The sequence below is a fragment of the Antedon bifida genome, chromosome 5, assembly GCF_963402885.1.
Source record: "Antedon bifida chromosome 5, ecAntBifi1.1, whole genome shotgun sequence".
Classification (NCBI taxonomy): Eukaryota; Metazoa; Echinodermata; class Crinoidea; order Comatulida; family Antedonidae; genus Antedon; species Antedon bifida.
In genome coordinates, this window is record NC_136230.1 from 5729304 (window position 1) to 5756477 (window position 27174).

General features: G+C 31.9%; 4 protein-coding genes across 4 annotated transcripts in view; 2 read left to right on the forward strand and 2 right to left on the reverse strand.

Annotated features, from left to right (window-relative positions):
• The window catches only part of LOC144843130 (uncharacterized), an 83382-nt gene that overhangs the window by 1132 nt on the left and 55076 nt on the right, over window positions 1–27174 (reverse strand). Inside the window, exons 2-4 of the mRNA XM_078699855.1 lie at window positions 565–709; window positions 333–395; window positions 56–175 (exon numbers count right to left, since the gene is read on the reverse strand). Coding sequence (XP_078555981.1) covers window positions 56–175; window positions 333–395; window positions 565–684 — 303 coding nt within the window. The 5' untranslated portion in view covers window positions 685–709. The remainder of the gene's footprint in view (window positions 1–55; window positions 176–332; window positions 396–564; window positions 710–27174) is intronic.
• On the forward strand, window positions 784–7349 carry LOC144843114 (protein phosphatase methylesterase 1-like). The gene is made up of 12 exons (XM_078699828.1): window positions 784–1029; window positions 1396–1498; window positions 2066–2158; window positions 2556–2665; window positions 3019–3176; window positions 3454–3544; window positions 3651–3716; window positions 4122–4336; window positions 5391–5456; window positions 5988–6097; window positions 6357–6424; window positions 6668–7349. Exons 1-12 carry the CDS (start codon window positions 926–928, stop codon window positions 6684–6686), a joined length of 1203 nt encoding a protein of 400 aa, XP_078555954.1. The 5' UTR covers window positions 784–925; the 3' UTR covers window positions 6687–7349.
• LOC144843126 (regulatory factor X-associated protein-like) lies at window positions 7954–11010 on the reverse strand. Its single transcript, XM_078699852.1, has 4 exons — window positions 10899–11010; window positions 9717–9953; window positions 9227–9340; window positions 7954–8876 (listed from the first exon to the last, which is right to left on the reverse strand). The coding sequence occupies exons 2-4, from the start codon at window positions 9951–9953 to the stop codon at window positions 8778–8780; spliced, it is 450 nt and encodes a 149-aa protein (XP_078555978.1). The 5' UTR covers window positions 10899–11010; the 3' UTR covers window positions 7954–8777.
• LOC144843096 (uncharacterized) overlaps window positions 11309–27174 on the forward strand; it is an 81943-nt gene continuing 66077 nt past the window's right edge. Inside the window, exon 1 of the mRNA XM_078699790.1 lies at window positions 11309–11416. The gene's annotated coding sequence lies outside the window, so the exon portion shown is untranslated. The remainder of the gene's footprint in view (window positions 11417–27174) is intronic.

Genomic DNA, 27174 nt, shown 5'->3' on the forward strand with positions numbered 1-27174 from the left:
GGAGCGGCTATTCTGGGTCAATCAAGGTCAACTGTGTGAAACAAAAATCGCTCACATCTTCAGGTGACTCGGCATCATACACATTCATTTCTTCACCATCTAATTCATCCACTTCCGATTCTTCGTCTGTGTCGATTTCATCTTCCTCGTCATCTTGCTCATCCTCCTCCGATGTCTAAAGTAAAATTAGATTAAATCAAACAAATAAAAAATAAACAGCATATCCATTACCAGGCATTGTGGATGGTATATGATGCTGTCACACTTTTCACACAGAATAAAAAAACATTATAGGCTATACTAATATTTTGATTTTGTTTACTACAACAAACCTCGGTTGAAGCTGTTTTTCCCACAGGAGTTATGTTACTTCCTTTCTCTGCAATACTTTGTAGCTATGAGAGAAAAAAAGATTAAATTATTTAAAATGATAATACTGTAAGCCTAAAACACAGTAACATTTTATGATACACCACTCTGACTGGACCAGGCGCCAAGCCCACTTAACTACTAACAGTAGACTACCTAGAACTTGATTGAAGCTAGCTGGTTTTACTTTATTACCCAAGCTTGATGGGCCTGTTCCTCTTGTGAAAGTTCAGATTCATCATCAAGTGCTTTATCTACATCAAACCAAAGTTGATCAACAAGCTTCGGTAGAAGAGAAGGGAACAAAGTTGACATAATTAAAAAGCTAGGCCGGGCTCTACTAACTACAGCTAGCCTAGCCAATAAAACAAAATGAATCAAAATACAAAGATTTCTAGAAAACTATAGAGGGCCTCCCTTAACTTCATCGGAACCAAACTTTACTGAGGAAAACAGTTTTTTGCAGCCCAGACAGAGGAGGAATGTCTGTTCTCCAGGCCTACGGCCTAGCCTGTTGCTAATTTCTACCTTATATATGTGAATTTTGGGTTCTACCATGTCATCACTTCACAAAAACACCCTACTGAAAAATACAAGTAGCTTACCTTCTAGGATGCTTCCACCTACTGCAACGAAGGTTCCAGGTTCATCAACAACAAGGTGGGTTTACCAAATGTCAACAACAATACAGCAAATAATGAAATACTCTTTTTTTTACTTTCTCCATGCCTTTTGTGTGGAGGATAATGGGCCATTCTCTAAAACAGTTTGTGTTATACTTTAATGTAATACCTATATAATACATACAATATTATATTCAGTTATTTCTTTGATGAGTAAATTATTTAATTTGGGATTTTTTTTCCAAAATTGTACACAAGTTATTAAATTCTCAATAGCGAAAGAAGAGTGTCTGGTGCAAAATGCCACAGGAAAAAAAAAAAGAGAAATATACTTACAGTGTATAAGGAAGTTGAATTTTAACAAAGCAAACATGTTGAAATAATTTTGTAAACACTTTTTCAGCTCTACTCAAAATCTTCCAAAATCAAGGGTTCGAGATTTTACTCCGTTACCGTGGAGTAATTATTTTGAAACTTATGAAGATGTGGCAGTTGATGATGACAATATATCCTTTTATCAAAAATATTTATCACATTTCCAAATGAATGGCATATAAATAGTACGTTTAAATAGTTTTAAATACTTTTTTTCTCCCAGATTCTTTCTTTAGTCAAAAATAGACTCTAAGACAGCCAGTAATGCACTTGTCAATTGTACGACCCACTATACGACCCATGGGAGAGGTGCGTCATTTGTCCGATATGCGTCATACCTTATGAATACCATGACGCACCCGTGCGAAAAAAATGTGACATACCTTTAGGTGACCATGACACACCCATTTTGACGCACTGTGACCATGTTGTTTATGATATTTTTAGTGGTAAAGTGACGGACATTGACACACCATTGTTCATTGATGTGACGTACCTTCTAGGTTTTTTGACGCACTCCTGTGTCAATAATTATTTGTAAATGACGCACCTCTCCCGGGTTCGTATAGTGGGTAACACAATTGACAAGTACATATTAGGTGAAAGTAAAGGAAAGGGTCACTTTGTTGATCAACATCTCATTTCTTGGCTTCTTGTTTTTACGTTAAAAATGTTATTTTCTTTAACAGTATGTTTACGTTTTTAGAGTTTATAAGATGGGAGAGGCCGGTCCAGTTGTCATGTTACTGCATGGTGGAGGGTTTTCAGCTCTCACCTGGGCTCTCATGAGTGTTAGTAATTAGTATAAATTTAATTTTGGTTATTTATATTGATATTTATAAGTACTAATTATTTTATTACCGAGTATAATAATGTAGAGTTAGCATGCACAGATGACTACTGTATACTGTATATACTGTACTATGATATTTACTAAATAATAATAATAATAATAACTGGTACTTGATATAGCGCATTATGCTGAAAGCCTCAATGCGCTTTACAAAGATAGAAAAATTTAGAAAATTAAAAATTTAAAAGGTGGGATTTGAGGAGAGATTTGAAAACACTGGTGGAAGTTGCCTGACGGATGTCAATAGGCAACGCATTCCAAAGAGAAAACGGATGCAGAAGAAAAAGAATGATTTCCATAAAAGTTAAATGTAATAGATTATTTTGTATTTTTAGACTATCCTCGTAAAACAAGTCAAGTGTAGGGTTATTGCCATGGATATGAGAGGTCATGGAGATACCAAAACTGTCGATGAGTCAAACATGTCAGCTGATACATTAGCAAGGTTGCCATCTTTGTTTTGATTGTTTAACTTTTTTTTTACAATAGTATAAAATCAAAACATTTTTCTCACTTACTGAAAAGAACTATATTTTCCCCTTTTCTTTCTTCTTTAACTACTAATTCAACCTTCTTTTATCAACATGTGGTTAAAATTTTTTCTGATAAAAGTATATTATTGACTTACTTACTTACTTAGTCCGGGAAATACCCAAACTTATATGACTAGATTCCTCCATAATTTCCTATCTGTATATTATAGGCTTATTAAAACATCTTAGGTGATTTTTATGTAAAATCTTTTATTTGGAAAAATTATTATATATAATTTTTAGAGCCTTTTTCTTTTTACCTTAGTGATGTTGGTAAAGTTGTGCAAACTCTGTTCAAAGATGAAGAAGTTCCACCAATCATATTAGTTGGTCACAGTATGGGTGGAGCTATAGCAGTTCATGCAGCCAATAAGAATTTAGTTCCAAACCTTCGTTCTTTGGTGGTAATTGATGTTGTGGAAGGTACATTTTTTTTGTATAAATATAAGTGAGATATATTATTATATATCTGGTATCTTTATTTCAACAACAAAAATACATTGGCAGCCAAAGGCTGAATTTCTGAATTTTTTACAATAAAATTTCAAAATTTATAATATAAAACGACATCAAAAAGGTAAAATTTAAATATAATACCTTCATTGAGAAATATAAAATATCTATGCATATAAAATATCTATGCATATAAAATATCTATGCATATAAAATCAAAAAGTTAAAAATAACTTATTTATTACAGGGTCTGCCTTAGAAGCTTTACACAGTATGCAAAGTTTTCTCAGAGGGCGCCCTTCTAGGTTTAAATCATTGCAATATGCTATTGAATATATGTAAGTAAACTTTTTTTATTAACAAAAGAAAAATCTATATATTTAATTTATAAATAACATTTTTATTCAAAGTTTTTCAATAATTTATATTTTGGCAATGTAACAGGGTGAAAAGTGGACAAATTAGAAATATTGAGTCTGCAAGAGTTTCAACACAGGGTCATCTGATTAAGTAAGTAATATCATTGATAAACTAATGGAAAAACGTACGCGAGTCAAAACAGTTTTGTTCTGCTAGCAGCTAGACTTTGTCAGTGTTTCAATTATGCTACTTTGCTCCAGAAGTCTGTTTCTAGCATACCTTCCAAAAATGTTCCAATTTATTCCCATTTTGTGGAAACACATGGTGTACCACAAACCTTACTTTTCCTGTTAGTGAATCTAACCCCTAGCCATCAGCGAAAGCTTAATGGTCTAGAGGTATAATATCAACGCCAGGCTATTGATCTGGAGTTTGTGGGTTCGAGTCCCACCCTTGAATTACATTTGTTCGCAAGTGTTCTCAATGTACTTAGTATAAAGCACAAAATTACGTCAGAGTAGGGCAAACATCTGACCAATAAAATATTTATTTCAGATGTGAAGACCACATAACAAATGACAATTCGTCACAGGAATGTTCTAGGTTAAGTAATGCAATAATTGAGGAAGAAGAAGAAGTGGGAGGTACTACTGAAGTAGAGAGCAATGGTTCAAAGAGAATGAAAACAGCAGAGTGTAGTACGGAGAAGTCACAAGACACAGCATACACATGGAGAGTGAACTTGGAAAGCACTGAACAATTTTGGAAAGGTTCTCAATATTAATTGTTTTTACATACCATACTGCTCGAGCACTTATGAATGAATTTATGTAGTTTACCTCACTGCACTTTTTAAAAAAAATCTCATACACATTCAACAGCAATCATCTCGCCAATTACAGGATGGATAAACTATTTTTTTATAATTATCATGCTTTTAAACCAAGACTCATTTGAGGCTCAAGTTCTGTCTACACTATCAAACTTTATGTGACAAAAAAGTTTATAAATACTATGGACACGATAATGTGATATCACTACCATATTTTGGCATATCACACTTGTTTGAGTTTGATAGTGTAGACAGAGCTTTAGGAAGTGGAGTTTGATTAGTTGTGATTGAACCCTGGACTTTAGATTGAAAGGCAAGCTACAGCGCCACTTCTCCACTAAATCTCAAGTTGTAGTAAAAATTGCCATCTACAACTCTCCCAAAACAAGACAACCAATATTTTTTTTATTGGTGGATTGAATTTTAATAAAGGGTGGATTGAATTTTAATAAAGGGTGGATTGAATTTTAATAAAGGTTGGATTGAATTTTTATAAAGGTTGGATTGAATTTTAATAAAGGTTGGATTGAATTTTAATAAAGGGTGGATTGAATTTTAATAAAGGGTGGATTGAATTTTAATAAAGGGTGGATTGAATTTTAATAAAGAGTGGATTGAATTTTAATAAAGAGTGGATTGAATTTTAATAAAGGGTGGATTGAATTTTAATAAAGGGTGGATTGAATTTTAATAAAGGGTGGATTGAATTTTAATAAAGGGTGGATTGAATTTTAATAAAAGATGGATTGAATTTTAATAAAGGGTGGATTGAATTTTAATAAAGGGTGGATTAAATTTTAATAAAAGGTGGACTGAATTTTAATAATGGGTGGACTAAATTTCAATAAAAGGGTGGATTGAATTTCAATAAAATATGGATTGAATTCAGCAAGGGATGGATTGAATTTAGTAAAGGATGGACTGAATTTATATCTTGGATTGAATTTCAACCTTTAAACAATCATCTAATGTACATTTTTTTTAAACTGTAGGCTGGTTTCAAGGCCTCTCGGATTTGTTCCTTTCATGTTCTGTACCCAAGCTGCTGCTCTTAGCAGGTTTGTGATAATTTCAATTTAAAACCAGACCTCCCACATCTCCCGATAATAGCGGGAGTCTCCCAATATTTTTAGTCATCTCCTGCTAAAATGCAATTTCTCCTAATATTTTAGATAAACCACAAAAATCTCCCGATATGTATAAATTTCTACTACAGAAAACATACTATTATCGGTCCATATAATGTTTACAATCCATTCATGCATTGTTTAATAAGTGAAATAATGAGTTGGCAACACAATTTTTGCCTTTGGCATGCATTATAGCACACTCTATGGTTTGATGTAGTATTATAGTGCCCTCTATTATAGAGGGCACTATAATATAGTTTCATAAAACATCCTGATATGTCATTTTTCCAAGTTAGGAGGTCTGCAAAACAAACGTTTTGTTGTTTAAACTTTGCAGTGCACCACTATTAGTTTTCTTTACATTACGAAATTATAACTCAGTAGTCTGAACACACCCTTAAAAATATACAAACAATAACATCATTAATACTATTTGATTGTTTGCCCCTATTCCTTCAGGTGTTGATCGTCTAGATCGAGCTCTTACTGTTGGACAAATGCAGGGTAAATTCCAGATGTTAATTCTACCTCAATGCGGACATGCAGTTCACGAAGATCAGCCGCAGAAGGTAAACCACATTATTCATTATCACTTCATTAAAGAAGTTTTAGTGCTATTTCTTTATAACAGAATTAACTCCTTCTTTTATTGTATAGTTGCCACTGAACAGCGCCAACACCCAACTTGACAGTAGAGTAGTGGAAGAGCCACATTTCTAGGGTTAAACTTTGCTATATACAAGTATATTGCATACCCATTTCACCCAGAAAGCAATAAATGTTTTTTTCTGTTATACAGAGTTCAAACATTTTCATTCTTATATCTAGGTTGCTGATGCTCTTGCAACATTCTTAACGAGACATAAGATGGCAGAATCATTGTCAGGATTTGAGAGGTAAATTTATTTATTAATTTTTATTTAATAATAATAATAATAATAACTGGTACTTGATATAGCGCATTATGCTGAAAGCCTCAATGCGCTTTACAAAGACAGAAAATTTAGAAAAATTACAAATTAAAAAGGTGGGTTTTGAGGAGAGATTTGAAGACCCTCTGTCTTTGTATACAATATTTTATCCTACTTTAGCTCTGAAATCTTTATTATCTGCATTTATTTATGTTTTTCCTCTTACAGGCCATCGCCGTGTTGTTGAAATGTAATGACTTTTTTGGTCAAAATCCATCAGTGGAAAGAAATTGTTTTTGAGATATGAAATGCAGAGCGTGTCTCCCATAACAAATGTGTATTTAAAAACATACACTTTATCAACGAACTTTGACCTATGAAGGTCGACACACTTTCTGTGCATCCGACGGCAATTCCTTTCAGAGGAAATTAGTTTTATATGCAATACTTCATAATAATATCAAGTTTGCTTAGTAGTGGTTTGGTTTCAAACTGCAGGTCGGTTGATATGCGTATACTCATTCTATATCTGTCATTATTTCATTATATAAGAGCTAATTTGGTCTGATTGATGAGAACTCCTCAACAAACATAATTTTCAAATAATAATATCTTTATTAAAATCTTCTAAGGGGTTCTCTTCTCTTCACTTAGTTCCTGTTTTGGCCATCATCCACATCATGTTTGCCAGTAATAAATAATGTGCACCTTTAAAACCCCAAAATGTCATTCACGCGAATGACAACAAATAACATTAATTAAAACAGCAGTACAATATTTATAAACTTTTTTGTGTTGTGTGATATTATACAGTAGTCTGCATGCTTGAATACTTAACAATTCAATTTTTTTAAATACAATGCTGTACAACAGTTTGTGATTAATAAATTTGTGGTTACCACAAAATGCACTAATTGTTTGTTTATTTTAGAATCTTACGGGACAAATAATGACACAGTAGATACATCAGTACAGAGAATGGTATGGTTATACATGAGTTCATGCAGTGGCGTAACAGCTATGACCACTCACTGGCAAAACCCCAGCGCTTAAGGGGCCCCAGAGCATGAGCAGCTTCAATGCATCTAATCAAACTTTGGAGGGCTCCTTAGGAGTACTAAACAAGGGGTCTTTCCCCCTGTATATCAAAGGTATTGATGTCGATCAACTTATTCCTCCCAAATGAATCACTTGTTAGCAAATAATATCCGCTAGGATTAGAGGTCGACTCGCTCCTAGTTCTGGTGGTGGAACAAGTCTCGGATAAGGACTATAAACCGTAGGTCCAGTGTACACAGTTATAACATGTGTGCACTTTAAAGAACCCAGTTCATCATTTGAGATGAGGGGGTCACCCCTGTAAACTGGTTCACAAAATAGCCCCAGTATCAGGGGGATTATCACCTATCTGATAGGACAGTGATTAATTTACTATTTGTAATCATCCTTGGCCACATGTGCCTAAAGACATAAAAAATCAAATACCAGCATTAGGTAAAGAAGACACATTTAAGTTTTAAAATGATTTATTTGCAATGCCATAGTTTCAAGAACTGTCCCTACTTTAATCCCACCCAACCCATCACACACATTCTTTAATAATCCTTATTGTAAAGACAATTTAAGTAAACAGTTCACTAGTAGAGCATGCTTTTTAAATTGCTACTGGCTGGGAAAAAGCATGATCTCAATTAAAAACAAAGGAACTACACAAGTAGATTCTTATTAAATTACTATATTTTTGTTTAAAAAAATGATATATAAGAATATTGCATGTTTTCAATAATGCCTTGTTGATGAAGTACATGTTGAGTAAATGTAAAGTTTTAGTTTGAGAGAGAGTTATTGACACTTCTGCGATTTTTGGTCATTAATCTGCGGGCACAATAAGGTAAGAAATTCTCATTTTCAGTTATAAAGTAGATTATTAAATCCAATACAGTCAGGGGAAAAATGGCAGAGGGCTTCCTACTTTCTAGGAGTTTTAAGTGGTTAAGTTATAAGATAGTCTATATTGTTTTTACAACTCTTAACTCACTTTGTAACATGACGAACAGCTTTTTTTCCCCTAACTGAATACCACTTTTACATCACTTGGCAAAACAGAGTTTACACATACGGACGCCACGATGACGAACAACATTTTGGATGTTGTGGTGTGTGTGTGCAAACTTCAGAGTTTTGCTAGGCAATGTTAAAAGGGGTATTGGATTTTATTCAACCAGTTTAACTGGTGGTAGTTACACTGTTCGTCATCATGTGACTCCAATTGCAACTTTTCTTGTGCAGGTTTGAATAAGGTAATATATGGGCTGTAGTCTTTCCTTTTAAAACATGTTCATACAGATTCTGTTAACTCCTTCTCTAGCGTTTCCTTACGTAGTCTCTCTTGTTCTGCACGTAAAAAGTTCTGTACCATCGGTGATTGCATTAAAGCCTAAAGAGAAAGTATTGTATTGGTAAATATATGGATGAGGCTATGGTCAACTGTACAAAAAATAAATGCAATTAATAATAATATTACTAGTGTCAGTAAAGTCTCAATGTATTTCCTTTTTTCTAAACACATGGTGTTTTCTTAAGCTCTGTCTACACTATCAAACTAGTTTGACAAAAGAAGTGTGATGTGCCCAAATATGGCAGTGATATACCCAAATATAGTAGTGATATGACACCATCATATCCATATATGGGCACAACACATTTTTTTGTCACATAAAGTTTGATACTGTAGACAGAGCTTTACTTCACTACTAATTAGTTTTAGTACATTACTGCAGCACTAACCATTTTTTTATCGCTAATAATCTGATCTGCAAGATACTGTTGTCTTTCAGGAAAAGCTACATCAATAAGAGAATTGAGACCACTGAGTTGGGCTAACGTTTCTTCAGTGGATTCCTGTAACAAAATAAAATTAAATGCATGTTAAAATGTTATTCTGCAGATGTTTAAAGCAGTAAAAGTATTTCGAAATAAAACTAGCATTTGATTGATTGTGTGAGGATGATCTTTTGTTTGATGTTGGTACCTTTCACACCAAAACACTGGTGTGTCCCTGCAGTTCGCCCTCCGGAGAAGCTGTTCAACCTCGCTGTTTTGAACTCCGGAGTTGTTTGATTTTACCTTTCACACCAACACACCGGGGCGTCAACTCCTGAGTGTCTCTGGACTTTTTCTTTTGGTGTGAAAGGGGTATAAGTGTTCCTATGTGTTACTATTCATTTTTCGTTTTTAAGTGTGTACATGGACAAAAGGATGATGGAAAATTAATAACCTGTTCTCTCATCTTAGCTTGTGCAGCTATATGTTTACTTTTTCTCTTATATTTTTCCTTGTATCCTTTATTCCGATGGTAACGGCAAATCCACGCTCCGGATTTAAACCGGAACGCTGCTTCCTTGCATTCCCCAACCTCGCAGGTTTGTTGATCACTACTGCTGGAGCTACCACTGTTTCCGGCTTTTTCTGTCTGAGTTTGTACAGGCTCAGTTGAACAACATTGCTCTGCCATCTGTTAGGAAAAGAAGTGTACTTTTATTATATGTACATAGATTTTTAGCATGGTTGAGCAACAAAAAAGTAATGTAAAAAAACACCTATAAAAAGAACAGCGGCTTTGTAGAAAATACCAAATAGGTAAAAGGTACTTAGATTTTTTGCATAGTTCAGAAACTACCCTTTTAACTATAATAACAAAATAAGATTGTCAAAAAATACCTAAAAAAGGAACAGCGGCCTTGTATAAAATACCAAATAGGTAAAACAAGCAATCGTGTTAAAAGAAAGTTTTAAATCACACCTACTAGTATTCTTACCACTTTTGGCCTTGTGCATTTGTGCAAAACACTTTTCGCTGATCAAGCTTATGGTGTTGTAAAGAAATGTGTGCCTAAAAGAAATTATTCATCACAGAAGAAGGCAAATTTGCTTGTTGAGTACAACACGACAGAAATCTACAAAAAAATAACCATGTATTGTATTTTATTGAGAGTTATATTAATAATTATTATTTATGAACAATCAGAATCAAATAATTCGATTACAAAGGAAATAAACTGCTAATCATTTTTAAAATTATTTTTAATTATTTAATGTGTTTTATTTAATAACAATATAACACAAAAAAATTATTTGTATAGCTAGCAGCTCCCCTGGCAAACTTAACTCACTGTAAAGAAATACATTCTACGTTAGCCTTCTCTAGTAGGCCTATGTGTAGTATCTGTCTTTCTTCTACCCACTCTAAATAGCCTACTTAACTCTAGTATTTTAGTATACAGAAGTATAGAGTGGGTCTTAGCCTAGCTAGGCCTAGAGCTTGACTTGACTTGAGAGAGTACACAATTTGACATTACACAATTGTGTGCACAACTCATAAATGCGTTTATACATACATTTTCAAAAATAAATATAAATAACTACAAATATAATAAAAAATAACTAGCCTAGCTCTCACCAGTAGATACCTAAACTCTTGGAAAACATTAGTTACTACCAAATAAGCAGTGAATTTATTCTGTTTTGATTGAATCGAGGCAAAGAAAACAAAAACAACCCCGATCCTGAACCACCTGACCATATATAGTATAGTCACGTGATACAACAAAGTTACGATACCACGAGATTTCGTTCAATCTTGATGTCCTCTCATCAATTACAACATATTAATTTAATTTTTTTTTCGACAGTAAATATTTCAGAAACCAATTTTAATTTTGATATTTATATATCTGCTAAAAATGTTATACCGGAAATTAAAAATGCAAATAGGATATATTGTTGATGACCAGTGGTGTTTCGGTTGAATGAGTTTTGGATTGTCTGCTGTTTTTTTAACAGCTGACTTAACAAGCACACACAGCTTGAAAAGATGAGAGGGACATTCAGATGGAATAATTTGATTTTGATTTAAAATTGTTTCTAGCATAGAATTTGCAAAACACCACATTGTTATATTGCACATAGCAATACCAGGTATGTATTCATTATTTAGTTTTCAATAAGATATTTACTTAATTTACTTTATTTAATGGTGTTAAAGCTAGGCTTGGTCACCAGGGATTGTTATGATTTTTGGCAGCCAAACGTCGTGCGTTATGGCCCTGCCTGCTGGTATCTGAGCGGAAACGGACGTATATTAATTTAGCTAAGTATGAGTGGCCTAGATTAGTTGTACTGTACGTGTTATGCAAACAAATGTAGCTGTCATCGCGCAGACATAATCTGTTTTTTTTTTAAAGTATATATTATATTATGGATCTATTATTAGGCCTAAAGTAAGGTAGGTGTGTTTTTGTTTTTGATTTTAAAAAATAATTTTAAAAAGTAAAAAACTTACAAATTTAGATTGAATAGCTAGGCCTATTATTCATTTTTTAGATATTTTTCTTTCAAACAATTTATAAAAGATTTAATAATTATATTTTTTAAATAAATATGGTTTGTTACATATGCTCAATAATTAGACTTTGTAGCATTCCAGGTAATATTAATATTATTGATAATCCAGATATTATAAAATTTCAATTTTTCTTAACCAGGACATTCGATGGCAAAAGTCAAATTCTTTTAATGTATTGATTTTTTCGGAAAGATAAAGAAAAACATCTTCAGATGGGCAAGCCCTAATAAATAAATAAATAAATAAATAGATAAATAAATATGAAAAATAATAAATAAATAAAAATAATTATATAAATAAAAATGGATGAATAAATAAAAAAAAGTAAATGCTGTTGCTAGTTCTCATAATGTGTTTTATTTTATTTGGCCTCCAATGTATTTTTTTTTTGTATCGGTATTAAAATTGCAGGTAGAAAACCATTGTTTGTTTTAATTGAAACAAATACTGCTCTTGTGTTTTTAGCAGTGTAACTATTGTACAACCAATGCCAAGTAGACATTATTAAACTAAAGCCAATTGTTCAGATTGTAGTGTTTTGTGCATTTGTGTAGCGTATTGAAAAGCTGCTTATAGTACTGTACTGTAATACACTTACTGTACTGCAGTTAGACAATTCAATGAAACATTGAAATGTTAAACATTTTATGCTATACCCTTACACACATACCAATCTTGTTTGTATTTTAAACGATGTATTTTTTCTGTATTTTACAAAATTTTAATCTTTTTAGCTTTTAACAAACAAAAATAATTTCAAACCATGTACTATATTTTACTGTGTTTGACCATGAATCAATGAAATGAAGAAATAATATTTTTTTCATTTTCCCACTGTGAAATATCAATGTTTTTAAATTCTGAATTTAAGTATAAATTACTACTGTACTATATAGTAACCTTGACTTTATTTCTGTGAATTTTAGTCACCCTAAACAAATAAAAAATTCATATTTTATTATAAAATTGACCTTGTTTTGCATTGAAGACCATACCATTTGTCATGTAAAACAAGTTTGTCAACCACAAAACACTTAAAGCAAAATAATTTAATTTTACAAACTATCATAATTTCAGTACAGTAAACACTGATTTATAATTTATTTTATATTTATTTGTCAATTTTTACTCAAAACCCAAACTTTTGTTGTAATTGTAACATAGCATATAGTTCATTTTTTCCATTGTGATTTTTTTTATGATTTTGTGGCATAAACTTTTATGTTTAATGCTTTAGTAATACAGTAAATTTGTGATAGTGATACAGAACCATTTGAGTATATTGTACATGAGTTTAGTCACATGCAGATAGGCTCCTTAATTTCTTTCTTACATTTTGGGTTCCACATATTTTTTTATTTTTTAAATATTAAAAACTGTTTACAAATATTATTTTATTATTTCTCTATTTTTATACTAATTATCCAGTAGCTAAATACCTGCTATAATTATTTTCTAAATGTTCTTAAATCTTAGTTTAAATTGTACATTTTAAATTATTATAATTTAGTAAATAAAACTGACACACAATCAGAAATCACAAATATTTTAAAACATGATCAAGGACTCCATATACAGTATCCATCATTAAGATTAACAGAAGTTATTTTATTCAAAACTACGAAGTAAGTCGAAAATTCGGCTCTTTATAAAACACTCCCTACAGGTTCGGTTTTGTTTGCGTGATCTTTTTACATGCACAGATTCCTCTAGCGTTGGCCATACATGTTCGTTGATCATGCATGTGGCACACATGTGTTTTTGTGATGTGATATATATCAGCATGTTTTTTAAGAGACAAGCATTACATCACTATCGTTGCTAAAAGGTAAGAATGCCAGGATAGTGACGGCATCAACGATTAATCATTGCGTCTATCTCGACTTACTTTTACTCGTAACACTATTCAAATAATCAGTATTTAATTAAACTACATACTGTACAGTATCTGCATATTGAATTAGAACTTAAAAGACACTTAAGACATAAGTATTGTTTACTTGCTTACTTGTTTACTTGTACATTATATAAAAACATTATTTCACAAATAAAATGCATAGCAAAAACATACAATACTGTACTGTAGGTATAAAAATACATATGAGTACTGTAGTATAAAAAATCTAATATAAAATGTCAGACCAGCTGACATACAATTTTGAATTCAAAAGCAATTTTAATCAAGCACAGTTTTAACAATCAAATTAATATTAGACATACTACGTAACATAAAACTATAAATAGACTTACGTATCCCAGGGAAGCATCTGAATTCAGGTCTTCTGAGTATAGAGGCCAAGCATACAGTAGATGCTTATACAGTAGGCTCCTCGTAAAAAACAACTTTATTGTATTAAACGTATCATTGTGATAATGTTTGGTTGTCTAATTTTTTAATTTAAGGCAATCATCTTCATAAACCATTATCTGTATTTTCTCTACAAGTAACTGACTGTATACCCTTTGAATTCCGGAGTTTACAGTACTGTACATAGGCGTCAACACTGGCGTTTGTGCATGTGTTTTTAAACTAAATGTTTTACAAGCCCATGTGAAAGGAGTATTAATTTTGACAGTATAATATACATAAATGGAAGTTAAGCTTGATAGGCATACTGTCCAGTACCTTTTCCCTCCTTCCCTTTTGCCCATATTTCACTCTGTTTGATTTTGATATTTTTATGCTTTTTTGACTATTTTTTCTTATGGATGAATAAAAGAAACTTTAAATTAGAATGAATCATGAAATGTTTTAATATATATTTGTTATTCTTGGAATGATTTATTTTTCATTCAATAGATGTTAGAAGAATTGGAATTAAAAATATTCAATCTTCAATTTTCGTGACGATTGCACATTGGCACTGAATGGCAGATGAATTGGTTAAAACTGTATTTCCTTTTCAGTAATGCTCTGTCTACACTATCAAACTTTATGTGACAAAATAATGTGCCCAAATATGGTAGTGATATGCCCAAATATGGTAGTGATATGGGCACATCACATTTGTTTGTCACATAAAGTTTGATAGTGTAAACAGAGCTTAAAGACAACTAATCAACAGTATTGTATTGTATAGTACCTGTATGCAGCATGGAGATTTAGTAATAATTAAATACACAATCATATTGCAGCTACTCTACATATTGGTGTTGGGCCATGGTGGTTTGATAAAAATGATTTTTAATCTCTGTCTACACTATCAAACTTTATGTGACAACAAAATGTGATGTGGCCATATTTGACAGTGTAGACAGAGCTTTAGATTAATAATTTTCAGATTCAATGTTAAGATTCAATGTTTTACGTTGACTGTAATTTATGGTGAACATTTGCCAATGACCGGAATTGTTTGTCAGTGGATGAGGTGAATTAGCAAGTTTGTAAACTCAAGATAATCGATCACATGAGTTAATATCTTGGAATGCTGAAGATTGTTATTGATTCAGATAAACCATAGTGACTTTTCACAGGTATGCGTTGTTTACGAGTCAGTCCCTGTCGTCGAGTTGTGTGAGCAAGCAAAAGTGAGGTTTATCCTTGGTGCGAGTATAGATCATCTTCTTCTCAATATAATGTAAGCATATTGGCAAGTGGATAAATTTCATACTGCATCCAACAGCGAGTAACTCGCCAATTACCGGATGGATAAACTATTTTATAATCTATCATGCTTATAAAACTAAGTCTCATTTGAGGCATACAGGTAGGGAGTGCAGTTGAAAGTGTCGTGAGTTACAACCTTGGCACTAGGTCAGGATTGAACCCTGGACCTTGGAATTGGAAGGCAAGCACATAGACCATCAAGCTACAGCTCCAATATAACAAACATTTTTTATCGAGTGAAGTTGTTCTTTGTCATGAAAAACATCTGAACCCAGGACCCTGGCCAATCTGATGCCAGTGACTATGCTGTATAACCATACAGTAGCATATTATTGGAAAGCGTCCCAGTTGTATATCAATGAAGGTCATTGGTCAATCAGCTTAACTGGGATAGCGTGGTTGTGCAAAGTACAATTATAATGAATCACTGCTTTCCTGGTATAATGTGATTTCCTCTAAATTAATTTATTATTATCAATATTTTGTCATGTAAAGTGAAGCAACAATAACATGTTGTCAAGGCAAATAAATAAAATAAAATAAATTTTCTTTTTAAATTCCCCATTAATTTTTTTCCAGTAACTCCACAGATAGATAAATGAATAGCAAACCTCTTTATTACACAGTTAGTTGTGTGTAATGATTGAATTCAAAGTCTAATTTGTTCCTAGCTTACAGGTACCTGGATAAATCGAAAATAGCCCTTGCTCTCCTCGGGGAGAGCATATGATACGAAAAGTTAAAAGTTCCTTGAATCTTGAGTCTGTCAACCATGCTAATGTGGGCACGCCACTTTTGTTTTCTTTTTTTTGTATTGTATATATATTAATGATTTCAGTACTGTATGTACTTTTTTTTGGTACAGTAATTGTCCAGGTTCCAAAAACCGATTAGTACAGTTATAGTTTTGGCATTAAATATAATATTATTCTCAAAGGTTAGTCCCTAAAATGTGAATATGATAAACAATTTTTTCATGAACCTTGTAAATATTAGAAACCAGATGTGTACACATAAAATTAACATAAAAAGTACTGTATATACTGAATATATGCAGATGCTTATTTCTGCTGCTTTGTACTGTAGCGATAATGGTTTCAAAGAGCAGTGAGCTACTGTAGATTTTACAAGTGTACACCAACTTTCATCTTCTATACAAACAAATTACTAGAATGGGAAAATATTGTGAGGATGAATTAATGTGGTAGATACAGTTGCTTGTCCTTTGGAACGGACATGCTGTTGGATTAAATAAACATCAAATACTGTAGCTGAATATTTTGAGTTGTATTATTCATCAATTCTATTAATATTCAGTGACATTTAATATTATTATTGCTGTGTTTTAATCAAGTATTATTTTTTATCTAAATAATTTATGCTATATTTAATTGCCAGCGTCTGTTATTATGGACAATACTGTTTTTTTTGGCCTTTTGTCAAAATCTAAAATCGAATACGGTACTGTATGTACAGTAATTATATTGTTTTTGCAATTATTTTGACAATAAAAATATACAGTATTTACAGTATAATAAATGCTCTTTTGGTACTGTCTTTTTTTAAATAGGTTGATGTACACTGTAAGTAATCTAGTATCTTGGTGTTCTAACCATTCTGTGTAGCCTGATAGTACAAGTGTTTTCTGTTAAATAGATGTGCATTTTAGTACAGTATCTCCTATCTCGCCTTACAGGCACTGTGATATAGTATCTCGGTGTTCTAACCACTCTGTGTAGCCTGACACAGTACAAGTGTTTTCTGTATAAAAAGAAAGTAATTAATTTGCTATTGACATTCTCATTCCCATGTGTCAATTGTCAAGTAAATCAAGGATTATTGATTGTATTAATAAATTGAGAGTTTACAAGATTATTGTGTGTGTGTCTATAAAGCATGTGGATCTGTGCATCAATATTGAAATCTGGGATATGCAAACAAAATAATGATATGCAACAATAGCAATGTAATTCTAGTTCCTGTTTTTGCTGCATAAAGTTAAAAACCATGTGAATAAATTATCCACAATTTCTTGGCAGCAGAAAGAGGACCAATTTTCAGTAACCGGTTAAATGCCAGCCTGAAAATAACGGTTAAAAAACCCAATCGATTCGGTATTAGAATGCCATTTAACCGGTTATCCCTTTGCAACTTTTGGCTGCAACGCAAAATAATGTTAAAAACACCCAATTGATTCGGTGTGAGAATGCCATTTAACCGGTATCACTGTGCAACTTTTGGCTGCAACGCAAAATAATGGTTAAAAACACCCTATTGATTCGGTGTTAGAATGCCATTTAACCGGTTATCCCTTTGCAACTTTTGGCTGCAACGCAAAATAATGTTAAAAACACCCAATTGATTCGGTGTAAGAATGCCATTTAACCGGTATCACTGCAACTTTTAGTTGCAACACAAAATAATGCTTATTTGAATGACAGCCTCTGACCTTGAGTCAACTAACTATTAAACGGTTTATTCGGTGCTATGCAGCAGAAACAGACCCTTAGTTAATAGACCCAAAAATGAAATAATAAATGACATACTGTATGAAATCTTCCATCTCCTGTACAGTAACCCCTATTAATTGGACACGTTCAGGATCCAACATAATGTCCCCTTAATAATGGTTCCCCCTGAATAGGATTTGCTTACAGTGTTAAAACTGCCCATCATTCATTTAATGGGAAAGTGTCCCCTAAATAGAGGTGTTGCCTGAATAGTGTTTGCTGGCTGTAGTGTTAAAACTGCCCATAATTCATTTAATGGGAAAGTGTCCCCTAAATAGAGGTGTTGCCTGAATAGTGTTTGCTGACTGTATGGTTAAAACTGCCCATCATTCATTTAATGGGAAAGTGTCCCCCTAATAGAGGTGTCCCAAAGGAGAGGTTGTACTATAAAACATAGGATTAATATGGATTATATTGAAAGGTGAGAATGTAGAATTAACGATTGGGTTGCATCGATGAGTGCATCATAAAACGTCAAATAGAACAGAACCAGACAGGATTGTTTCGAAATACTAAGTAAGGTTTCAGAAATTGTATACACAATCGCATTTTAATGGTCGCAATAATGTGAACAGTCTGCCTTCGTTAATATGTAAGCGTCTGCGATGGGTTATGTTTTCTCTGCTACAATACTGTAAACAAAGTTGTCTGGCTATTATGTCGCATAATATAATGCACTGTTCTCTATCTATACCTGAGTGCACCAAAGGCTTACAAACCATGTGATAGGTTAAAATGTAACACAATGCAATGTATGTGATGTGTAAAGAGTCAGTCTATTTCATGTCTAGCTTCCGGTCCTGAGGGCACAAAAAGAAATGCTGACCATACATTGGAGCTGCCCATGTGATTGTGAGGGTTTGGTTGACAGATTAGTCCATTATTGTAGAGGGATCAGTATTCTATAAACTTCTATTATCTGTTTATCCAGGTAAACAGCACTCATTTTCTACAATAACAATTGTTGGTTTGTGTAAAATAATTTTAATCATGCCATGTTCTTTGCTGGATTAGTTGATTATGGTATAGAGGTACAGTACTCAAATGTTTATATCTTATGCACTCACCAGAGAGATAAGAACACAGGCTTTTGTTGGTCAGCCCAGAGTATTTCCTAGATTTACAGTAGTATATGAATACATAGCACACTGTGTTATTATTTTCATTGTCACTTTGATGATTTTAAACTTTAGTTTAAGGGCATATACATTATGTCATTATTTTCTATGCAATGTGTCTTCAATAAAAATATTTATAAAAAACATTATTATATTATCTGTCGGTGTTAATGACAAGTTGCGTGCACTTTACCTAATCACAGAAATCACCTAGAGCGTATTTTGCATTATGTTATTATGTGAAGATACCTGTTCATACTCAATATTATCTAAACATTCATTTAAATCAAGTTTACTAGAGGTTGTTACAGTATGCGAAAGATAGGTATATCAAGGTTAATTTGAGTGTGAAAACATAAGGAATTCTTCGAAAATGGTTTGGTCGTTGTAGAATGTTGCTATAATGTTTACTTCGTTTCTTGTAAAGTAACCAGTGGTTGTTTATCTTTAAGCTCTGTCTACACTGACAAAACAATGTGATGTGCCCATATATGGACATGATGACATCATATCACTACCATATTTGGGAATATCACTACCATATTTTGTCAAACTAGTTTGATAGTGTAGACAGAGCTTTAGATTAGTGACACATATGGTCAAATCATGGAGTAATTTACTGACTTTCTGAATTGAGGTGAAAATGAGCACAATGTTGCTTGCTTTGCATTAACAATTTTCTCTGAAGAAACCCTATAGTATAAACTTTTTTGATATAATGGTTTTGTGGATTGAAACTAGAATTAATTAAAACCATTTTTTAATTCGCTTCTAATTTGGACTTTTATGGATGTTAGTCTTTAAAATATGCTAAAAAATTATACTGTGATTATTTCAATATTACAATTTTCAACCTTTTAAATTCTGTAATTTATTACAAGTTTGTTTTAGGTGTTTAATGCTGACCAGTTGTTATTATAACTACGTACTATAGTGGTTTAGTTACACCTGTAATAATATTAATTTATAACAAGAATTTGTATAGTCAGATGATACTATATCTATCTTCCACGTGAAATGCTCACGGCATCTCTCTTCATTATCTGTGGTAGTCTTCTCATTTCCCAGAAAAATTAACCGTAATTAGCTTTGAAATGGAATTACTCATAAGGTGTGAACCCTGCTAAATTATACAAGGTACACTTTTTTAGATGTACAGTAATTGTATAAATGTTACTGCATTGTTAGGTACTTTGTGTACTGAAAGATGTAAAATGATGATTAATAAAAATCAAACTTAGAATAAGCCATTTTGTAGTTTTAATAAAGGTAATAACTTCCGTAGAAAAAAAAAACAAAATGGTTGAATAAATTCAACCAAAAACCAATTCTGATAATATTTTTTGATTAAAATTTTTCAGGTAAATATCTTTTTTTTACATCTAATTTTGGTCAAAGTGAATAACTACTGTATTATGTGACATTAAAATGACATAAACAACATTTTCAAAAATTATTTTTTCAGGGGACAATATATCTTTAAAAGCTACTATTCCCATTTTTTTCTGGGAAAACTTACCTACTGTAGACTGTGATCTTTTTTCCCCTTTGCTATGCGCATGTAGAAACCATGTCCTCTTTTTAAATAGACAGATTCCTCCTCATATAACTGTGATTTCGTCACAATATTACTATACAGTAGTGTCGTATGTTTAATATCACTTTAAAAATACCGATAATATACAAGACATTTTATTTTAGATTTTACTGAGAAGAGATAAATTTTATACTTTTTTCACATCCTGAAGAATTTATACTTTACATTATTTCCAATATATTATACGATGTCTGTAAGATAGAGATGGGACATAAATTAAAATATTTGAAATACTTTTTACAAACATGTATATTTAAGCCACACTGTTATGCGATCATTGATAATGTTTGCACACTTAGTACTGTAATATGTTTATAATAATGATGATAAATGTAGGTAATATGGCTAAAGCATTTTAAATCTGCAATTATATTATGATGATAATTCCAGATATACATGAAATGCTAATAGCTGCAGTATGGCATTACCAAGTTTGGTGGTCATTTGTCTGTGTTTATACCGATTTATTGCTTGGAGAAACTCGACAGTATTCTAAATTTCTACTGCGGTCGTTTATTGATGTTTTATAGTAGAGTTTGAAGAATGCGCCGTCACTTCTTTTAGTGCCGGTAAAACATGTCTCAGTGAGATTAAAATTTGAAGTGATCTTCGTAATTATTAATAAACTTAAAAAATAAACAGATATTTTTTTGCCTAATTGAACGAATACAGAGTAGTTGACCCAACATTTTGGTAATCTTTTGCCTTCTAGTAGCTGCAGTACAACCCTGTAATACCTGTATTCTCTCTCAATTAGATTAAGATTTAAAATGATCTTTGTAATTATTAATCAACTATATTATAAATAATCTTTTTTTGCCAATACAGAGCAGTTGACTCAACATTTTTATACTTTTTTGCCTTCTAGTAGGTACACAGTACAACCATGTAATACCTGTATTCTGTCTCCATCCATGAGATTAAAATTTGAAATTATCACCATTAATAAACTTTTACAATGAAAAAAATAAACAGATCTTTTTTTGCCAATTGAACAAATACAATAATTGACCAAACATTTTCGTGCTGTTTTGTCTTCTACAGTAGTAGTAGTAGCTACACAGTACAACTCTGTATGCACTGTTGTTCCTTTCATTGATATTCAAACAGATCTCGATATAAACTTTTTTAAGTGGGTGTAAAGTCCAAACTCATGCTTTCTAGGTAAAACTACCAAATTAGTAAGATTTCCTAAGTATTACTATTAGTAATAAATGTTTATCTAAAATCGTTTTTGGTTTAATAATGGTTTTACAGTGTACATTGTAAATATTGGGTGTAAACTACATGTACAGTAGTACTGTAGGCCTAAAAACTGGTGTGCTCTGGGTAATTTATCACTTTCCGTAGATGAAACAGAAGACAGTACATATACTGTAGCTCAAACTGTTTTTTATCCAACATTTTAAAGTAGAACCCCTCTTTGGACACCCCTATTAAGGGGACACTTTGTTGGGTCCTGATGGTGTCCCCTTGATAGCAAAAATCAAGATTGGGTGACTTTCAATAAAAGTATCTACCTTTAAACTTAAGGTTCACAAACTTTTCAGAGCTAATGATGCATATGAATATTAAAAATGAAATTATAAATATTAGCTTATGGCTAATTAATACTGTAAAAGGTACAGTATGTATTGTCAAATTATTATAAGTCGGGCTGTATTAATATTATTATTATTCATATTAGGAATAATACTGCAATATTTCCAAATATTGAATTTTTGGGCTATCCTGGAAAATCTTTTATAAATGTTTATTTGTAATGTCCGTAATTTATGTTATCACTTTGTATATGTATTTGTTATGATGATTTTCCTAATAAATTCAAATCAAATCAGCAGTATGGCTAATTAATACTGTAAAAGGTACAGTCTGTATTATCAAATTATTATAAGTCGGGCTATATTATTGTCATTATGAATATAACTACAATATTTCCAAACCAAATAATTTAGAATATTGCAGTACAGTAATTACCAAATAATAATGAATACAGAAGTAATTCTAAAAATATAAATACTGCATTTATTGTCAAATATCATGAATACTGTAGCATTGTCAAATTTATTTTGTGTTTTTTTTTTGTTCATATTATGTTAAAAATTCTGCTATGATTAATTAATTAATTCCAATTAGTATGTATTACTGGTAGTTAGTACTTTGAAGCGTGGTGGTAGAAAGATTGTCATTGTAAAGACCTCTGTACTGTATGAGTGCCATATACAGTAACTCATACTGTAGCCTACACTGTCATATTTGGAAAACATTGAATGCTATATGTGGATGGTTCCACGATAATGAGGCATGAAAAAAAGAAGCTATTTTGGGTTTCCACCGGTAATGTAAGTTGGTTTTATTTGATTTTGTTTGCACAGAAAGGAGTTTACTATCATCTATACAGTAGTTACAACCATGTAAAGCTTTAGTACAGCTTGTTTTAAAATGTCACCTCAAATGTCCCATCAAATAGATTTATACTATTATAAAACCTTGTCTACAAACAAATGTAATGTGCCCATATATGGACATGATGATGTCATATCACTACCGTATTTAAGCATCACTACCATTTTTGGGCACATCACACTTTTTTTAAATCAAACTATTGTTTGTTTGTTTGTACTTGTAAAGTATTATTAATTAAATCTATATTAAACATATTTCATGTTAACATTTCATTAAAAAACAACACAATCGCAAAAAGTAACAACTTGTGGCCAGATTGCATGCTGAGAAAAACACTGAATTTACATAGCAAATTACATGGATGGAATATCATATACACAAAATTATATTAGTATTGCATCCGTATTTACCCTTTAAGGGTGGGATTATAATACTCGAGCATGGGATTATACTTGGTCCTATATGGTGTATATTTTTTGTCTTTACTATATAATAATGAACTGTTGTTTGTAGACATATTGTATTTTTAATTTCTTCAAAAATGTCTAGGTTGTTCTATAGTAATGATTTAAAATAGCATGCAAAGTTCCTGGAAATATAAACTTTGAGTTATGCCAACAACTACTGAGTAAAGGTCTGTCTACACAAAATCTGATGTGCCCATATATGGACACGATGATGTCATATCACTACCATATATGGGCATATCACCAACATATTTGGGCACACATCACCTTTTTTGTCAAACTATTTTGATAGTGTAGACAGAGCTTTAAATCTGCTTTTAAACATCAGCTATAGAACTCGTATTGTTTTTAGCATCATGGTATAATCTATGTGTACATGCTAAGCGGCATTGTTGGTATAATTACGTCGTTGATAATGATCACCGTTCTTATCTTGGTTTAATGCACGTACCATGCTGATTTCCCTCGAGACGTAGTATTCAACAACTTGTCTACGCTATCGCACAAACCGTAACTCGTTATTTGTATCAGCACTGCGCTTGCTCAAATAAGGTCAATATCGTCCAATTATGCCACACATAATGCTTTAGAAAATATTACAGCAGTATTTAGAATTTTAACTTTCCGCAAACAAAAATTGGACAAAACTAATTTTATTACTGTTTATGCTGTACTTTATATAATTCATTGCAAATCACTAAAGAAACAATTGCTTTATAATTGAATAAAAGTATCTATATTGTAATAGTAATCTTATTCACACTGAGAAAGGGTTGCCCAAAAGCTCTGCAACTTCTTTCTGGTTTACTTTACTGTTGGATTTAGCTTTTTACTTATTTTATTTGCTTAACTTTACTGTTTTGATTTAGCTTATTTTATTTGTATCTCCATTGAGATCCAGCCACTGATACCTACCGCATTGTAATTTTTCCATTAATTTACCTTTTATGAATACACAGTACCCTAGTAGTAACACAAACATGTTGCATACCATTTTCCAATTGTTACAACATGGCCATTTGTATTTTAGACCAGTTTGAGCTATATTCTGATCATCAAAATGAAGACATAAGCATGCTCATGGAAAGACTTTTAATAACACTAATCCTAACCCTACTAATCTTAACCGTACTAATCCTTAATTCAATTTTTTTTTTATTTGGACTTCTATATAGTGAACCCTCAATCATCTCTCTAAATCCAAAAATATTTTTTTCGAGCAGAAAACTGTCAACACAAAATATTATTCATCCATTCGTCCATTCAGGTCATAGTTAAAATATCTGTGAATTAGATTCACAATTGAACTGCTAGCATCCATTTTGTCAGCTGTCACGTGCTAATCATATTAATCAAGCTTCGTTAATTTTAATATTACTACATACTTTATGGAAACCAGATGTGAATATCAATTGACTGTTGCCGTATCTTTCATATGATTATGATACGATTTTTTATATTCAATTTTACTTCTTTACCATGAATGAAAGTCAGTTATGTAATTATAGAACATCTGCATACAGTATATCAAGCAGCGTATTTTTTAGTATTTCATTTCAAGTTTAGGTGAAATATATATATTCACACAAAAAAACAAAAAAAAACAATCTTACCAACAGTTCCAAAGATGTAATGGTAGAATTTTATAGTAAAGAGGCTGTTTAAAGTTTTGGAGAAAGAAATCGGTCCACACAAAAAAAAACCACAAAAAAGAACAATCTTAACAACAGTTCCAAAGATGTAATGGTAGAATTTTATAGTAAAGAGGCTGTTTAAAGTTTTGGAGAAAGAAATCGGTCCACACAAAAAAAACCCACAAAAAACACCACAAAAAAGAACAATCTTAACAACAGTTCCAAAAATCCCAACTGTAATTGTAGAACATCTGCATACAGTATATCAAGCAGAGAATTTTATAGTAAAGGGGTTGTTTAAAGTTTTGGAGAAAGAAATCGGTCCACACAAAAAACACCACAAAAAAGAACAATCTTAACAACCGTTCCAAAGATCCCAACTGTAATGGTAGAACACCTGTATATATCAAGAAAAGTATTTTATAGTAAGGTGGCCCTTTCAGGTTTTGATTAGTCCATGCAAAAAATATTTTTTTTTTAAAATATATATATTATTATAAAAAAAAAATAATAATATTCAACACAAATCTAATCCCATTATAACATCATACATGTATTTATCAATATATTGATATTTATCAATTACGAGAATACTTTAACTTTTTTTGATTTTCAAATGTACTTTAGATAATTACTATTAACAGCCGAAAGTCTTAAATATTGACCAGACATTTACAGTTGGTTTGAATCATTAGCTTAATTATGATGACTTAATGGTTTAGTGACGGTGCTGACCATTATAATAGTGGATTTAAAAAATGTTCATGTTTTCCGTGTGGACCTTGATTCTCAACACATGCAGTACAGTATTGACGTTTTAGGAAAGTAATTTACTGTATAGTAATAAGTATTTCCGTTACACTAAGCATTACAAATAGAAGACTGGTAGAGCCTGCTTTGAAAAAAGGTCTTCTTCTATTAAGTTTCCGCATGTTGAAGATTTTACAACCATAAACCACTTACTACCTCTCTAGGTAAGTGTCTGTGTGTGACAGTGACTATGTGTGTACTAGTAAACCAGGGTAATCCCCTACTCGTCTCGAAAGATGTACTAGGTTCTTTAAAGTGCACATAAGCTACTGTAGATGTGTACACCGGACCTACTACAGTTTACAGTCCTTATCCGAGAAGACTCATTGTAACAACAGAACCATGGAGCGAGTGAGCCTCGAACCCTTGCTGAAAGTCATATTAAACACTGTATACTAAAGTCATTTGTTTGTTTCGTGATTAATTAATTAAAAATAATTAGATAATTAATGTTCTTTTCATTGTTAATTAAACATTACAGATGTTACAGTCAATCGTACCAGTTCAGTCATGTGGTCTCCAATATTCAATGTAACATCTTCAACTTGCCAATGATTGCCACATGATTTACGGATTTATCATTGCCTGTGATTGAACATACCAAAAGAATACCAGATTATTTAATTGTATTTACAAATATTTAAATCAGCACTTTAGTTCAATGGTACACTTAGTAATCTTGCATAAGTGCAGCCATTTTAATATTGCTCTCGGGAGAACACTTCCCATGATCTCTAATTAGAATGTACTTTTTTTACGGAAGTCCAGCGAATACATTGTACAGGTATGCACTTAATGTACTGTAGTGTAAGCTTGTATATCTTGTACATAAGAGTACTACAGGAATATGATTATGCCGAGGTCTAGATTTCTTTATAAGGGCTTTCTTGGCACCTACGCTTTAAACTAAAAACGCCCCTATTATTAATATGATGATGGTACAACAGTAGTTTATTCTCTTGTTATTAGGCCTAAACTTTGATGTGTATACTAAAAATTACAGTAATATAGTAAGTTTACGCAATTAAAAGAAAACACAAATTTGGCTTTTACAGTGAATGAAAGTTATGATTATAAAGATTCTTTAAAAAGAAAACACAAAGTTGGCATCTTTAGAGATATAATTATAAGAATCTTTATCTACAAACTCGAACCAACACACCCTTGCTGATTAAAAAAGGG

What these genes read in the sequence shown, in the direction of transcription:
- LOC144843114 (XM_078699828.1), top strand. Translation starts at nt 926, where the DNA reads ATGTCATCACTTCACAAAAACACCCTACTGAAAAATACAAGTAGCTTA. An exon ending in ACACAGGGTCATCTGATTAA is followed by an intron (nt 3,717 to 4,121) that starts GTAAGTAATATC and finishes TATTTATTTCAG; the next exon opens with ATGTGAAGACCACATAACAA. An exon ending in CAAGCTGCTGCTCTTAGCAG is followed by an intron (nt 5,457 to 5,987) that starts GTTTGTGATAAT and finishes CTATTCCTTCAG; the next exon opens with GTGTTGATCGTCTAGATCGA.
- LOC144843126 (XM_078699852.1), bottom strand. Translation starts at nt 9,953, where the DNA reads ATGGCAGAGCAATGTTGTTCAACTGAGCCTGTACAAACTCAGACAGAA. An exon ending in AAGCTAAGATGAGAGAACAG is followed by an intron (nt 9,341 to 9,716) that starts GTTATTAATTTT and finishes ATTTTGTTACAG; the next exon opens with GAATCCACTGAAGAAACGTT. An exon ending in TTATTAGCGATAAAAAAATG is followed by an intron (nt 8,877 to 9,226) that starts GTTAGTGCTGCA and finishes CTTTCTCTTTAG; the next exon opens with GCTTTAATGCAATCACCGAT.